This window comes from Jaculus jaculus, chromosome 10, assembly GCF_020740685.1.
Source record: "Jaculus jaculus isolate mJacJac1 chromosome 10, mJacJac1.mat.Y.cur, whole genome shotgun sequence".
Lineage (NCBI taxonomy): Eukaryota > Metazoa > Chordata > Mammalia > Rodentia > Dipodidae > Jaculus > Jaculus jaculus.
Window position 1 is genome coordinate 84,257,568 of NC_059111.1, and position 16,889 is coordinate 84,274,456.

General features: G+C 39.3%; 1 protein-coding gene across 1 annotated transcript in view; it reads left to right on the forward strand.

Moving 5' to 3' along the window:
- Positions 1 to 15,998, forward strand: part of Asb15 (ankyrin repeat and SOCS box containing 15) — a 33,423-nt gene extending 17,425 nt beyond the window's left edge. The window contains 5 exon segments of the mRNA XM_045160069.1: positions 2,231 to 2,476; positions 4,610 to 4,781; positions 7,144 to 7,714; positions 8,642 to 8,795; positions 15,826 to 15,998. Of these exon segments, the coding sequence (XP_045016004.1) occupies positions 2,231 to 2,476; positions 4,610 to 4,781; positions 7,144 to 7,714; positions 8,642 to 8,795; positions 15,826 to 15,998 (1,316 nt within the window).
- Positions 15,999 to 16,889: the final 891 nt, after the last annotated feature.

The following is a 16,889-nucleotide window of genomic DNA, read 5'->3' on the forward strand; positions in this document are numbered from 1 at the left end:
AATATCTTTATGGGTTAGATTTGAAAGATAGATTCTGTAATTTTCATTATTAGTTCTATAGGAAACACATTCTTTATTCAAAAATTGAAAGAAGTTTTAATGTTAAGAAATTGTTTTAAGTTAAAGATGTCCTGTTTATGCCACTATTTTCATGAAGAAAGTCTAATCTTACCAATCAATATGTACCCGGGGTGAAACAAAATGAAAGCATCATAAAGGGAAAAAAATCATTATTTTAACATTTTTTTCACAGTACTAGGAAACTGCAATAGTATAGCATGAAGCTAAAAAGACACTTTTCTCAAAGCTTGCTTAGTTCACTCTGTGTTGACTCTGCAATGACACCAGCTAGGCTGAGGTAATTCACCACAATTAGAGCCGCATGGCCGATGGACACTTCTGAGACATGCGTTTGTCAACAGCGTGTACTTTAGACAGTGGACATGAGAAAACTGGAGCCCGCCTCACATGAAGCGGCAAAGTCATCCTCATCACGTGTTCATCAGGGTTCACGCTCAGCCTCCTGCTCACCATCTGGAATGGTTTCCTCTTGTCAGCCTTCCATCCATTGTGCATTCTGGCTCCCTGTACAGAACATTCCATGTGCCTTCTGATGCCCTCCATTCCCAGCAAAGGTCTGGCTTTCAAGTCTCTCTTCAGACAGCACAGCATGGGCTTCTCCTGTAGATGGTCCACTGTACCTACATGAAGCCTTTCATACAACTCAGATGTACCAGCTGAGTGATGGTGAAAATGAGGAGTGGAATTAACTGATCTATTTCTTGTAAAGATTTTATGTATTGATAAGAAGAAACATTTTTTTCAGTATTTACATCTTAACAAAGACAACCTCTTAAAAATCCAACCTTTTTGGGTTTTTTATTTTTTTTATTTTTTGAGGTAGGGTCTCACTCTAGCCCAGGCTGACCTGGAATTCACTATGGAGTCTCAGGGTGGCCTCAAACTCACAGCGATCCTCCTACCTCTGCCTCCCAAGTGCTGGGATTAAAGGCGTGCGCCACCACGCCCGGCGAAACTTTTAACGCTGTAATTTCAGCCTATAGAGCCAAGCAGGGAGAAGATATCAGAGCTAGTGACTCTCTTAAATTATACCTCATTAGCAGTCACATACTCATTAAGAAGAGCTGACAAATGTAGATTCTATACAGTCCTATTTCTAATCTCCCATGCACCTAATTTAATATTTATTGCTGTCTTTGGAAGGAAGAAAAAAATCTGTTTCTATGGAGGACAACGTGATACACATTTACATATGAAACTCCAGAGTCCTGGGAATGACACCAGTACTAATGATAATTTATTGTGCATATACTATATATTGGCTACTACACTAAATATGCATGATTTGGTTTATGAAACAGTATTAGGGTTCTCTGGAGGAATAAAACCAGTAGAATGAATTTGTAATCAAAGGGAATTTATTGGATTAGTTTATAGAGTCCAACAATAGTAGTCTCTAGATTTCAGAGTGAAGGAACCCAGGAGCTGCTTGGTTGGCATAGCTGGATGCCTCAGCAGTCCTCATCTCCCACTGAAGGCCTACAGTCTTCCTGGAGAGCTGCCATCTTCAGTCCACATTGGAAGGCTAAGGAAACTTGGTTCCAATGCCCACAAAGGACAGCCGAAGCGGCTAGATCAATGTAGGAATGAAGGCACTCACCTGCAAGTAGCCCAGGCAGCCAGGTGGGGGAACAAAAGAGACTGCTTCCTTTCAGAGCTTCCTTAAAAAAAGCCCACCACCAGGAGGGCTGGCCACTCTGGAGGAAGGACTTGCTCCTTCAGTTAGTCCTTCCTGGAAGCAACCTCAGAGACCCAACCAAGAGAAATGTCTACAGATTCCTAATGTGACCAGGTTGACAATAGAACTTAACCACCACAACCAACCAATAGTAGTTGTTATTCCCATTTGTTGGTAAAGAGATTGAAATTTGGAAATAATACACACAACATTCTGTCTTGGCGACATGCATTTTTTTTTTTTTTCATGATACTCTTACCCAACTTTGAGTCCTAATGAAAGGAGTATTGACTTGTAGACTTGCACTCTCTAAGCAGAAGATTGGGTCTAAGATATAGAAGGCCAATGAGAAGTGCAAAATACCCTGGTAGAAGAAAAGAAATACCTAATGTCTACTTTGCTGTTCATTTGGTAGTTAGTGTAATGCTCATGTATGCTATTCATGTTAATGTGTATTTCTGTATGTTCAAGCTGTACAAAAGGGCTCCTATGACATGGTGTCTGCTCTGATTAAACATGATACCAGTCTTGACCAGCCATGTGTCAGGCGCTGGTCAGCGATGCACGAGGCAGCCAAGCAAGGTCGTAAAGACATCACAGCTCTGCTCCTAAGTCACGGAGGCAATGTCCACCTGAGAGATGGATTTGGAGTCACACCGCTGGGAGTGGCTGCTGAGTATGGTCACTGTGATGTGTTAGAGCACCTAATCCACAAAGGTATGTACAAGCAAGTATACTGTCCTGGGTTGGGTTCTGCCTCTCAGGTTCCCCTCACTCCTTCCCTGACTGTGACTGGCAGGAGGGGCTCAGCTCTAGCACCACAGCCCAGCAGACCCCTGTTCTACAACTCATGTCCTATGTACTGTGTTCTTCAGGTCCACAATGCAGCCCTGCTTGCTATCTCTAGAAACAGCCCAGTTTCACATGGATGGCTCTCAGGGTCTCACCATTCTCTTCTAAGCTGAATTCTTCCTTTTTTCCTTCTGCCTGATATAACAATTTCTCTTAACCAAAGCTAAAAGATCAGATTTATTTTATTCCTCCATCACCTTCCTTCACAAAGCTAATCAACTGCAAATTCCTACAGTCTCTTTTGTCCCCACTTTGACATCTGTCTGTCAACCTTCTTAGGCCCTCACCCCTTCCTGAACCAGTGTGCTATTTTGCTAACTATTCTCCAGATTTCCAATCTCACCATCGGAGAGTCCATGCTACATACCACAGCATTTTTTTAAAAAATTATTTATTTGAGAACAACACAGTCAGAAAGAGGCAGAGAGAGAGAGAGAGAGAGAATGGGCGTGCCAGGGCCTCCAGCCACACGCATGTGCCCCTTGTGCATCTGGCTAATGTGGGTCCTGGGGAATCAAGCCTTGAACTGGGGTCTTTAGTCTTCACAGGCAATCGCTTAACCACTAAGCCATCACCACAACTTCGTTCCTGTCCCTCAAGAACAGCTACACTATACTACACTAGTATATTCCTTTTGAACTGTTATTTATTTTTTATCTGCCTGGGGGAGGGCAGTACCTCTTGCCACTAAAAACGAATACCAGATATTTGTGCCACATTTTTTTGCATCTTATTTATGCCAGTGGCTTGGGAACTGAGTCCAGCAAACTTTGCAAGCAACTGCCTTTAACTGTGGTTCCCAGCCCCAAGAACAACTATAATACTGTATATATACAGAACACCTCAACTGCATCAACCTGAAATGTTTTTCCAGGCTTCATCTCCACTATTCTAATCCTGCATCATACACTCTAGCCAGTATAAAACAGCAGTGTCCACTCCACCTCTGCTTGGATCATGCGCATGTCCCCATTTAAAATACGCTCTAGCAAAGCTCAGAGTCAACATCTTGAGACACCTTTCTAAATCCTTTCCTAAGTCTTCCTAACAGTATCTAACATGTCCTTACAGCCTCCTTCATCACTACCTGCAATCTTTCAAAGTGTTTTACATAACTGTACAATCAGGAATTAAGAAACTCAACTCATAACTAGGTTTCTGCACCGCTCCTTATGAGATCCTGGCCTACTTAAGTGCCTAATATTTAGAATCCTCATCCATAAGCAAAGGCTGTGGCCACTTAATTCCCAAAGTGTCCTCTATTCAGGTAAATGCTATTACTGATTTACCCAGTGTGACCATGTAATTATGAAGTAATCCCTGTAGAATAAGCTCCATGGTTCCAGTTTACAGATGCTGTATATGCCCGGAAGTAAATAGTTTCTCCTAATTCTCAAAGAAGAGCAGGTGTACATTCAAACAGCCCTCTTTCCCTACAGTATATTTCCTACTATAACAGTTGCTTGGGTGTTGTACATTTATGTCCTCTAGTTACACTTTCATTTCCCCTTTAAGTTGCTTAAGATAAATTTACTCATTTTGGGTGTCACACATTGCATATATCAGGTATCGTTAATATTTGTTGAATAGAAAGCATGTCAACTATTAAGTTACAAAGTTTAATAACCTTTTGTGAAGCACATGATCATTCATGGCCATTAACTGTCTTTCTCATGTTTTGTGACTCCCTCCCCCCCAAAAAATAAAATGAAGCATGTTACATAACTACTTATTGAAACTACAGAAAACATACTTTTTTTTTCAAATGAACTCCAGACCTTGTACCACCTTGTACATTTGGCTTATGTAGATTCTGGGGAGTCAAACCTGGGTCCTTAGGCTTCACAGGCAAACTCCTTAGCCGTTAAGCAATCTCTCCAGCCCAGAAGATGTGCTTTTAATCTCTAACTAGAAAGGAAAAGGACAGCTTGTTTTGAAGTGGTTATTACCTTACCAGTGCTGTTCAGTCATCCTAAGGCATGCGCTTTACACTGCCAGGTGGTGACGTGTTTGCTTTGGCGGATGACGGAGCCTCCGTGTTGTTTGAGGCAGCCGGAGGGGGTAACCCTGACTGCATTTCCCTCCTGCTGGAATATGGAGGAAGTGGAAATGTGCCTAACAAAGCAGGGCACCTTCCCATACACCGAGCTGCCTATGAGGGACATTATCTGTAAGTAATGTGTTATGATGTGACCACTTAAAAAGTAAAGTTGTATACACATGTCTAACCACAAGTCTCTCTGTACATGATACTCCCAAACATCTAAAAGGAAAACTTTTGCAAGTTTTGTATTTAAATGTTCATTTTATAGTCAAATTTCTACAGAGTAAATTTAGATTACTTTTATAATGAAACTAAATTATCTTTTCAAGGGAATTACATTATAATGAAGAATTCTTAGCCAGGCGTGGTGGCACACGCCTTTAATCCCAGCACTTGAGAGGCAGAGGTAGGAGGATCACTGTGAGTTCAAGGCCACCCTGAGACTCCATAATGAATGAATTCCAGGTCACCCGGGGCTAGAGTGAGACCCTATCTCAAAAAGCCAAAAAAAAAAAAAAAAAAAAAAAATCTTTACAACTGCCTCAAGAATGTCTTTCTGATAAACAGAATGTATTTAACACAAGGCTACAAAGTTTCTAGAAATTTTTTCCTTTGACTAATGATGAACACTGTAACATCTCATGTTATTCCAGTTTTGAAATAACAAGCTAATTCCTAGCATTGTCAGGACATTACACTATCATGGTAAATGTATTCTTGAACACAAAAGTTATAAGTTTAGATTTTCTTATTTTAGTTTCATGCAAATAGTTGAGTGAATAGATTTTAAAATTACAAAATGTGTTACAAAGAGCACACTAATCCAAGTCCAGAATTTCGGTACTAAGCTACCTAAGAAGATGATTTGGGGCAACAAAATACATTCCATAAGGTCAAAACCTCTGGCTTTACCATATCCACTGACTATGGTGGCTAAGTTAAGGGCCAATGACGCATCATTGATGCTAAGTGACACGCTGTTAAAGTTTACCTGGATTTACTCCCGGTGTTCATAAATTCACACATGGTAGCTCTGAATTAGGCACAGAGATCAGGTTCTCCTTGCTTGTGGCTCTCATGCATGTTTTGTTGGTTAGTGAAGTGTGAAATTCACAAGCATTTGTCACATGTATTTAGAAATGCAGACTGTAGTCTGTTGCTTGATTGGACTAACATAAATTTTACGGAATAGTGAAGATTTTGCTTTTGACTAGTAATTCAGCTATATGGAAGGAGACAGGATATAGATGGGCAACACTGAAGAATACATATCTTAGGAATTAATGAAAGAGAAATGATGAGAATCAAAAGGTTAAAGTTCTAGTCCCTTCTTTAACATGCACTCGTTTGACCTTGGAAATAAGTCATGTTTCCTCAAAGACTTCATGTTCTTCTGTATAGAAAAGGGTTAGACATGAAAGATGTCCAAGGTCACTTCCAGATTTCGCTTCCTATGATTACGTAATTTCTAATGGTCAAGATAGTAAAATGTTCTTTTCTGCCATCAGAAGTTCTTACTCTTACATTTTTGTTTTGCATTAAATGACATCTATTGATTATACAACTTTTGTTGTTAAAATGGGAGAAGGTGCTGAGGACTCACATCTAGGACTGAATAAGTTTCTTTCTCATTGCTGTGACAAAATTCCTGCCAAGAAGCAACTTAAGGGAGGAAGGGCGTATTTTTACTTGTTCCTGGGAGTGGGGTCCATGATGACAGCAAGGACATGAGAGCAGAAGCAGGAGGCAGCTGGTCACGTTGCATCCATAGTCAAACAGAAGAAAGGAAATCTTCCTAAATGCTGGCTCTCACATTGCTTTTTTCTTTTTACTCAGTCCAGGACCCCGACCCATGGAATGGTGCTGTCCACATTCAGGGTGGGTCCTCCCACTGCAACTAACCTAACCTAGAAACTCCCTCACGGAAATACCCAAGAGTTTGTTTCCATGCTGGTTCTAAATTCCACCAAGAATATTGCAACTCACTAGGGCCAAATATCTAATCTGGGATCTGGGATGTTATCTGGGAAAATTTAGAATGGGAAGACAAATCAAAACTCAACTGAATTATACAAGATTAATAGGAACGCCTTGATAACAAAGATTAAACATTTCAGGCTGGAGAAATGGCTCAGCGGTTAAGGCATTGCATGCAAAGCCTCAGGACCCAAGTTCAATTTCCACGGAAAGCCAGATGCACAAGGTGGCACATGCATGTGGAGTTCATTTGCTATGGCCTGAGGCTTTGGCATGCCCATTCTCTCTCTCTGTCTCTCTCTCTCCCTCTCCCTCTGTTTCTCTCTCACACTCTCAAATATATAAGCCAATTAAATATTTTTAACAGATTAGACATTTTAGCATAAATTTATATACAGAAAATATTGCATTCCTCTGTCTAGTGAGAAGGAAGGCTTATTTAGTTAATGAATTTTCTTTATGCCATGGGGATATTTGAGGAGTTGTTTGTTTGTTTGTTTGTTTGTTTTAGTGCTCTGAAATACCTTATCCCAGTAACATCCAAAAATGCCATCCGGAACAGTGGGCTAACTCCAGTTCACTCAGCAGCAGATGGACAAAACGCCCAGTGCCTAGAACTACTGATTGACAATGGCTTTGATGTCAACGCTCTACTTGCTGACCACATATCTCAGAGCTATGATGATGAGAGAAAGACTGCGCTGTATTTTGCTGTCTCTAACAACGATGTCCATTGCACAGAAATCCTTCTGGCTGCAGGGGCAGATCCAAATTTAGATCCCCTCAACTGTCTACTTGTGGCAGTGAGGGCCAACAGTCACGAAATTGTCAGGTTGCTTCTCTCCCATGGAGCTAACGTCAATTGCTATTTTATGCACGTGAACGACACCCGTTTCCCCAGTGCCATTCAGTATGCCTTGAAGGACGAGGCTATGCTGAGGCTACTGCTGAACAATGGCTACCACGTGGAGATGTGCTTTGACTGTACCCATGGAGACATCTTTGGAAATTCGTTTGTGTGGTCAGAGAAAGAGGAAGAGGTTCTCCCAGGATGGACATCTTGCATAATAAAAGATAACCCTGTGAGTTATCCCCTTTCTGTCTTCATCCTAGCTCATACCTTTAAATTGTTCCCTTTTGGTCTTCACTGTTGCTCAGGGGCATGTTGCTTAACTCTAATATACTATTTTATCCCAAATTCTTTCCTGTTACTGAAGCATAGATTTAAACTATCATGGTCAGACAAGATAATTGAAATGATTTGGGTCTTAAATTTACTGAGGTTGTTTTATGGCCCAACATATAATCTGTTGCAGAATGTGTCCCACATACTGTTAAGAGGACTGTGTATTCTATAGTTTAATTCATGAATTTTCACTCACTATTGATGCTACAAGCAAAGAAAAAATAATTCCGATTTTTTATTTCTTATTCTTTAATATTTTGTCAAAATATGGGGAAATAAGTATAAAGCAGGCCAAGAAAAGAAAAGAGGCTTTTTTCCTTTCTTGAATTGGAAACAGAATGAAGAATAACATAAACCATATGAAATTTCCCCATCTATTTGTATGCTGGTGTACTGGTATTAGATAAGAAAGTATAGTTCTCAAAAAGCAGGACATGGTGGTGCATGCCTTTTACCCCAGCACTGGGGGAACAGAGGTAGGAGGATCACTGTGAGTTCTAGGCCACCCTGAGAGGAGTACATAGTGAATTCCAGGTCAGCCTAGGCTACAGTGGAACCCTACCTCAAAAAAAAAAAAAACCATGAAAGAAAGAAAGAAAGTAGTTCTGCATGCCATGTCAACCATGATCATATCAGAACCATGTTCATGTCTTCAGGGCTCGCTGGTCAAAGAAAGATGCATTCAGTTTACTTTTCATGTTTGCTCATTACAAGGAAAAGAACTTTATTTCCTGTAAAAAGACAGAGAGTGACTTTTATGACAACACTGCTATGTGTCTCTTATATTACTACAAAAGTAAGTAACCTTTATCAATTCTCTCAGTTTTGTGAGTTTATTACAGTTCCTTGGATGAAGCACCTGGTAGGCAGCGTTGTCCGCATCCTAGTAGATTACATGGATTATGTTCCACTGTGTGCTAAACTGAAGTCTGCTCTTGAAGTACAGAGAGAGTGGCCAGAAATCCGACAAATACTAGGTAAAAAAAATATTTTGTTGACAGTTTTTTTTTGTAACTAAAAATGTAGAGGAGGAAAATTTCTCAATGTCTTCAATACTTTTTCAGTGATATTTAATAATTTAATATTCAAAATTATCTAGGGAGCTTTCATAGTCATCCTGAAAACTTCCTCTGACTTGAATTTCTCAGGATTAATAAATTTGAATTAATGCCCAATGCCATTAATACATAGACTTGAATCTCCATGTGGACAGGGTTCTGTTTTGTTTCTCAACTCTCAAGGTCTAGCAGAATACCTGTTGGGCAGCAAATACTCAATAAATCCTTAGAGAGCAAATGAATGAATAGAACAAATTAAAATTATTTTTCAGACAGGTTCTCACTCTGTACTCCATGAAACCCTTCCTATAATGTCATGTTAAACTGCAAGGTTCAAATTATTATATGCCATGGGCAAGGAAGCCAAAAGAACAAGTGGCTTGCTATGAAAAAAGTACTTAGGGGGGCTGGAGAAATGGCTTAGTGATTAAGGTGCTTGCCTACAAAGACAAAGGAACCAGGTTTGATTCCCCAGGACCCACGTAAGCCAGATGCACAAGGTGTTGCATGCATCTGGAGTTCATTTGCAGCAGTTGAATGCCCTGGCATGCCCATTAATTCTTTCTCTGTCTGTCTCCTCTCTCTGCCTCTGTCTCTACCAAATGAATAAAAATTTTAAAGGGACTTAGATTACTATATTTCACCAATAGTATTTATGCTGAAAGAAAACAAAAATAACGTATTTGAGATGATTCAGGAAAGGAAGATGTAAGCCAAGGATGCATACACAGTAAAACTGGTTTTCTGATATCAGGGTAAGTAAGCAAACTTCTGTCAGCATACAAGAGATCAGGAAATACTGGTCTTCCAACAGCCAGAAGCAACCAGGGATTCTTAGCCTTTTTCCACTCATGTTCACTTTTCCCAAGAAACTTTTACACAACAGTGGGTATACTAAGTAGGTATATAAATCAAACCTTTCCTTGTAATAAAACAAAATGGAATTTATAGTCAAGTAATTTTTTGATGTATAAGAAGGATTTTTATTGTGATTATAGAGCTTATAGAGAAGGAAAGAATACTGAGAATATAGGTTATATAAGAATATAGGAATGCCATAGGAGGGGGCTCCAGAAATTAAAAAGCCTTCAAATAAGTTTTTGAGATATTTATTATATGAGTTATTATATGGGATGTTATATGGGAGTGCTGGGATAAAAGTGCTACTATTTATTAGAGGAAAATAAATTTGCCAACTGATGAGATGGGCATGCTGGTTTATTTTTACATAAGGAATTAAATCTTGGCTGAACATTTTATACTGCAGGATACAAAATATCTTCCACATTTTGGAAGTCATCAATATTTTGATTTTATAAGTATCAGTGTTCTCAGTGTTAAGAATGCTACTTTGCATAAATAAATCAAGTCAGCAGCTCAAACAGCACTTTTTAATATCAAATATGCTGACATAATACAAACCAAAGATATAATAGCTTGATACATGCTGAGGAATAGTAGTAAGAAAATGTTAAAAGTCTGCGATTTCCATAATTAAATTTATGGTTTTTTTGTTTTGTTTTGTTTTTTCAAGGTAGGGTCTTGCTCTGGCCCAGGCTGACCTGGAATTTACTATGCAATCTCAGGCTGGCCTCGAACTCATGGCAATCCTCCTGCCTCTGGCCCCTGAGTGCTGGGATTAAAGGCATACACCACCATGCCTGGTCTTAAACTTATGTTTTATAGTAGCATAAAATGTGTGTGTATAGTAAAAACATTGCAATTCATGACATAAAACAGTCTCAAATCTGAACTAAGGTATTTTTAAAAGATATTTTTATTTATTTATTTATTTGCAAGCAGAAAGAGAGAGATAGAAATATGAGAGCAAGAAAGAGAGAGAATGTGTGCACCAAGGCCTCTAGTTGTTGCAAAAGGACTCCAGATACATGCGCCATTTTGTGTATTGGGCTGTATGTGGATACTGAGGAATCAAGCTTGCATTGTTAGGTTTTGCAGGCAACTGCCTTAACCACTGAGCCATCTCTCCAAACCCTCGACCTGAGGTATTTTAGACAGCATTCATGAACATTTCATGCTGTGAAAGCATGAGCAGTGCAAAGGGTGCCTGCTGTGTTCAGAAGCAAGGCTGCCATGAAGTCATGTGATTCTGCATGAGGAAACATGAGAAGTATTTCAGATTCAGAAACCTTTTATTGATGCCAATTGTTCTACAATTCCCCACAGAAAGTTAGGTGAGCCAATATGGGGCATGACCCATAGTTTAAGAAGCTAGGGGACTGGAGAGATGGCCTAGTAGTTAAAATGCATGCCTGCAAACTCTAAGGATCCAGGTTCAATTCTCCAGGTCCTACATAAGCCAGATGCACATGGTGGCACCTGTGTTTGAGTTTGTTTGCAGTGGCTGGAAGTCCTGGCATGCCCATTCTCACTCTCTCTCTCTCCTTCTGTAATAAATAAATTAAAATAAATCTTAAAAAAGAAAAAAAGCTAGATAGCCCAAAATGATTGAAGAGATATCAATGTGAGAATTAATATTAGAAAGGACTATTTTTTGATAACCCCAAGACTGAAAGTTAAAAGGAAAACACAGGACATGTAATGGTTATATACTCTGCAAACAGCTATAATGCACATTATTTTTAATAAATAATGGTAAATAAATAAATTAATAAATGTTCAATAATACTACATAAGCATTTACTTTAAATAATTCATAGTGACATAGTGTGCTGAGGCTGAGAGCTGAATTGAGTAACTGAGTAACTGAGGGATGTGCTAATTCCATTTCTTTGTATACTTGAGATCCAGCATTGTCTGTATGAAAGAGAAAAACCATAAAAATGTAACATAGAAGAATTTTTTATTTTTATTTCTTATGAGAGAGAGAATTGGTGTATCAGGGCCTCTCACCACTACAATTGAACTCCAAATGTATGCACCACCTTGTGCGTATGCATCACCTTATGCGTCTGGCTTACATGCGTTCTGGGAAGTCAAATCTGGGCCCTTGGGCTTCACAGGCAAGATCATTAACTGATAAGCCATCTCACCAGCCCACAAGATTTTTTTTAAAGCTTTAGTAGTACATTTTAATTGGAAGGATCAATATACGTGTATAATGTATGTTCATGTAACGTGTGTGTGTGTGCCTGTCCACAGAAAAGCTTACAAATAACAGTGAATCCAGTACTAATGAGCACCCTTATCACAAAGCTTTTGGCCTGCAAATGATAATTCCTACACAAATCAATGATGTTTCCAGACCTGGGAAAGGAATTGTGCAGATGAACGTGGAATGCCTGATCATACCAGGTAGCCAGAAATTCTCAAAAACTAAATTAGCCATTTCAAAAGAGCTCAAGGATCAACCTGAAGTATCTCCAACTGGCCCAAAATAAGACCACTTGGGTTTCAAAAAGATAAATTCAATGAGTTCAAACCTCTCCAATATGTTTAAATATTTAATGTTTTAAAAACTGATAGCTAAGAACAAGAGAAAATAAACATATCCTCGAAAATCTTGTAAGAGTGAATCAATTGGGTACACTGTGCCAATACTGGCAAAAGAAAAGAACTTCTCTTCATGGAGGTATCTCAAACAATAAGTCAGAGAAACTACCTGAATAGATAGTTCCTTTTAGCCCCTGGTAAGCAGATGGATGTAGACATTATTCCACATCACATTATGGTGATCCCTGCTAAAAGAACACCACTGGCCAAAGAGATGAAACATAATGATGTTCAAGACTCCAGATCCAGCGATCAATTTTCAAGAAATAGAGAACAAAGCCAGGCATGATGGTGCACGCCTTTAATCCCAGCACTTGGGAGGCAGAGGTAGAAGGATCACCGTGGGTTCAAGGCCACCCTGAGACTACACAGTGAATTCCAGGTCAGCCTGAGCTAGAGTGAGACCCTACCTCAAAAAACCAAAAACAGAAAAAAGAAATAGAGAACAGTGGGACATTTAACTGCACCATTTTGGTACAGCCAGCAAAATCCATTCTGTGAGAAAATATGGGGCATTTGGGTTTTTCAAATATTAATCAACAGGATAAGAAATAGACAGAAAGGGGCTGGAGAGATGGCTTAGCAGTTAAGTGCTTGCCTGTGAAGCCTAAGGACCCCGGTTCAAGGCTCGATTCCCCAGGACCCACGTTAGCCAGATGCACAAGGGGGCGTATGCATCTGGAGTTCGTTTGCAGTGGCTGGAGGCCCTGGCACGCCCATTCTCTCTCTCTCTATCTGCCTCTTTCTCTCTCTGTCACTCTCAAATATAAATAAAAATGAACAAAAACAAAACAAAAAAATTAAAAAAATATATTTTTATATTAAAAAAAGAAATAGACAGAAAGAAGAGCCTACAGCTTACAAGAGTCTTAAAAGATATAACTATTTTATAAGAAACATTTTGCCAATATTATATTTAGTATATGTATATTAAATTTAGATGATGCAACTGTAAAAGAAAAGATAGTTATATAAATAAGAATTGTGGTGATTTACGGGAAAAGGAAGAGTTGAAGATTGGAAAGGTTGTGGAGGGAATTCTCTGGTAGCTGGCAAAGTTCTATAACCTGGGAGAGGGTTAAAAATAATTATAAGTGAAATATGTATGGACTTCCTCGGTACATATGAAATTTTCAGATATAAAAGGGTTAACAGTTCAGTGGGTGACAGTGCTTGCTATGTAAGTATGAGGACCTGAATTCTACATCAATAGACAAAAGAGCTGGGCGTGGTCGTTCACGCCTGTAATTCTAGCACTCAGGAGGCAGAGGTAGGAGATGGCCATAAGTTCAAGACCACCCTGAGACTACATAGTGAATTCCAAGTCAGCTGGGCTGGAGTGAGACCCTACCTCAAAAAAAGTCCAAAAAACAAACAAACACACCTATAACCCCAGCACTGAGGAGGGCAGAGACAGGAAGAGAACTGAGCCACCCTGATAGGCCAATTCCACCTCTGTACACTTGCACATGGGGTGTGTAAATCTGCACACACATATGTATATACCATATGTATATTCAACACACACACACACTAAAGATAAATCAATAAAATATAAAATAAAGCTTAAACATTTTATAGATGTTGAAGAGGAAACACTACTGAGATATTGTTAAATGTAGACACAGGGAATAACTAAGAACGATTTGAAAGTTGCCTGTGTCACTTGAAAACAGGCTTTATCTGCATTACCACTGTTTTTACTTGAAAAAAGTAGCACAGATTTTGCTTGGTAATAAGAACTAATGGCCCATATGTTTTCATTACAGAAGCATTCCTAATTCTCTGATGAGTTCAGAAAGGCAGTCAGTCCTGTGTGAGGAAGCCGGGAGCCACATTTGCTTTACTTGTTTCTGAAGCCAGAGTGTCATGAGCAAAGGAAGCCACTGGGTGTCAGGGATGCTCCAGCTATATGATAGGCAGCGTCTTCATTAAGGAAAATAAAATAAAATTTCATTAATAGCTGAAGTTCTGGCCGACTTTAATAACAATAATCTTGTCCCAATCAGATTTTGAAGCCCAGTCTGGTTTGAGACTCATTGTAACCCAGGGTACCCTTGAATTCAGGAACTTCCAGCCTCGGTTTCCTAAATGCTAGGATTACAAGTGTACATCAACAGGGTCAGCTCTGCTGTAATTTTAAAAAGAATATAATATAAATTTTATAATATCAAATGTAATAGATGAGTCTTTTATCATTGAGTTGAATGATATCTGACCTTTGTTGAATGTCACGGTTATAGTTTGTCAAGGACTTTTCAAATAGTTTATATGAATTAATGTTTACTCCAAGCAACTTTGTAATACAGGCTCCATTGTTGCTTTATAGACAAGAATACTGAAATCACAGGGTCAATTTGCTTCCCCAAGGTCACAAAGATACAAAGTGGCCATAACAGGGCCTTAATCCCAGCTGAGTCCAGAGCCAACATTTAAGCCTGTGTGTTACACTTCCCTTTCACTAGTACCTTGTTGGTATAACTGTGTTGTGTTATACTATAAAGTGTTTTGGTTATACTATAAAAGTAAGAATTAAAAATAAAGGCTGTCATATATGTGAATATTAATTTTTTAAATAAAGCTGGGCATATGTTAAATACACAAGTGCCTTTGATACCAGCACTTGGTAGGTTGAGATAGGAGGATTCCCATGAGTTCAAGGCCATCCTGGTGCTACAGAATGAGTTCCAGGTCAGCTTGGGCTAGACGGAGACCCTGCCTCAAAAAAGAGTGTTTAAATATCAGACACTTGAAACAAACTTCAGGTTGAATCATAAGTGATATATGGAATCATTTGCTAATGTTTCCTGAATTGATGAGAAAGGCAGGCAGAAGATAGAGGAAGAAATGTTTATAATATAAAAAAGTTAAGCAGGATATGTTTTTCTTTAAAAAAAAAAAAAAAAGCTAAATCTGGGCTGGAGAGATGGCTTAGCTGTTAAGGTGCTTGCCTGTGAAGCCTAAGGACCCATGTTCAACTCCCCAGATTCCACATAGGCCAGATGCACAAAGGTGATGCATGAGCAAGGTCGTACATATGCACAAGGTGGCACACATGTCTGGAGCTTGATTACAGTGGCTGGAGGTTTTGGTATGCCAATATTCTCTCCCTCTCTCTCTCTCTCTCTCTCTCTCTTTCTTGCTTTTGCTCTCACTCTCTACCATTAAAAAAAAAAAAAAGGCAGTCAGTTGGGCTTGCCTCAAAAAACAAAAACAAAAAAATCAAATCCATTCATTCATTTAATGAATTCTAGTTGAATATCTGCCAGGAACAGAAATTGTTCTGGCCCAAGACAAACTAAGTCGCTGCCCTCGTGGAGCTGTATTCTAGAAGAATGGGGTAGAATACATCAACACAATGTGAATTTCAGCCAAAATCATCAGCTGCTAACACGTTCATACATATTACTAGTCATGTTGTTCTGATCTTACAGATCTATTTTAAATGTTTGCTTGTTTTCCCCATCCATTCTAGAGAATCCTTGCTCATTAAGGCATTTGTGCCGCCTGAAAATTCGAAGACTTATGGGACTCCAGAGACTCTGCCAGCCAGCCTCCATGGAGAAGCTTCCTCTGCCACCAGCTATTCAAAGATACTTATTATTTAAAGAGTATGATCTCTAAGGACAGCAACTAAAATTGCTATAGCTCAAAATAATATTTTAAACTGTGGTTTTAAAAATATTTTAAAATGTGATTCCGTCAGAGAATTTATTGGAATCATTTTATATGCCAAAGTGTATTTAGATCCATTGACAATGTTAGAGGTATATCGTGTCCCTATGGGAACGTCATGCTATATAGTGTTTAAAAAAAATTCCTTTACATATTTTTAAATAATCAGTATTTTGTATTTAAATTTCAGTTGGTTATCTACACTTGCTACAAGTCTGCAAATTCTCCCTGTCAACTGGCTCCTACAATATGGATGAGTGAGGCTCTAGGCATAGAGGCAATTAACTGCTTTCTCAAACTCTGCACACATCTTGCCAGCTGCTGGCCATTTCTCTGCTCTCTTTGATAGACCCACTGCATCAGAAGCACTCTGCTCCTACTGATTCACATATTCTGCTGCCTCTCCCGCTCTGCTCACGGCTCTAACAAGTTCCTTGTTGCTAGACCCAACCAGCAATATTCGGTGCTTTTTCTGGTTGACTCTTGCAGTGCCTAGCATGGTCCCCTGCTCCCTCCTTGAAGAAGTGCTGCCTTCATAGTTTCCACTCTACAAATACCTTTTCTCTTCCCTCTCAGCCCTCCTCCCAGGCCTCTGGCTCTGGTTCACTCTACATTGCCCATCTTCTGCCCCAACATCCACTTGCATGGTTGCAACTATTTTTCTGATGACAACAAAATTTGCATCCTCTCATGTGTTTCAGACCTGCTGGACTGGCCTCATGGGCTTGTGAACTCAGAGATGCCTTAAATTTAGCATGTCCCCAAATAGACTCAGACCTTCCTCCGCAGCAAAGCTCTTTCTCTTGCATTCTGTATAGCAGTAGCTACCACAAGGAATCAAGTTTCAAAAGGGAAAAAGAGTGG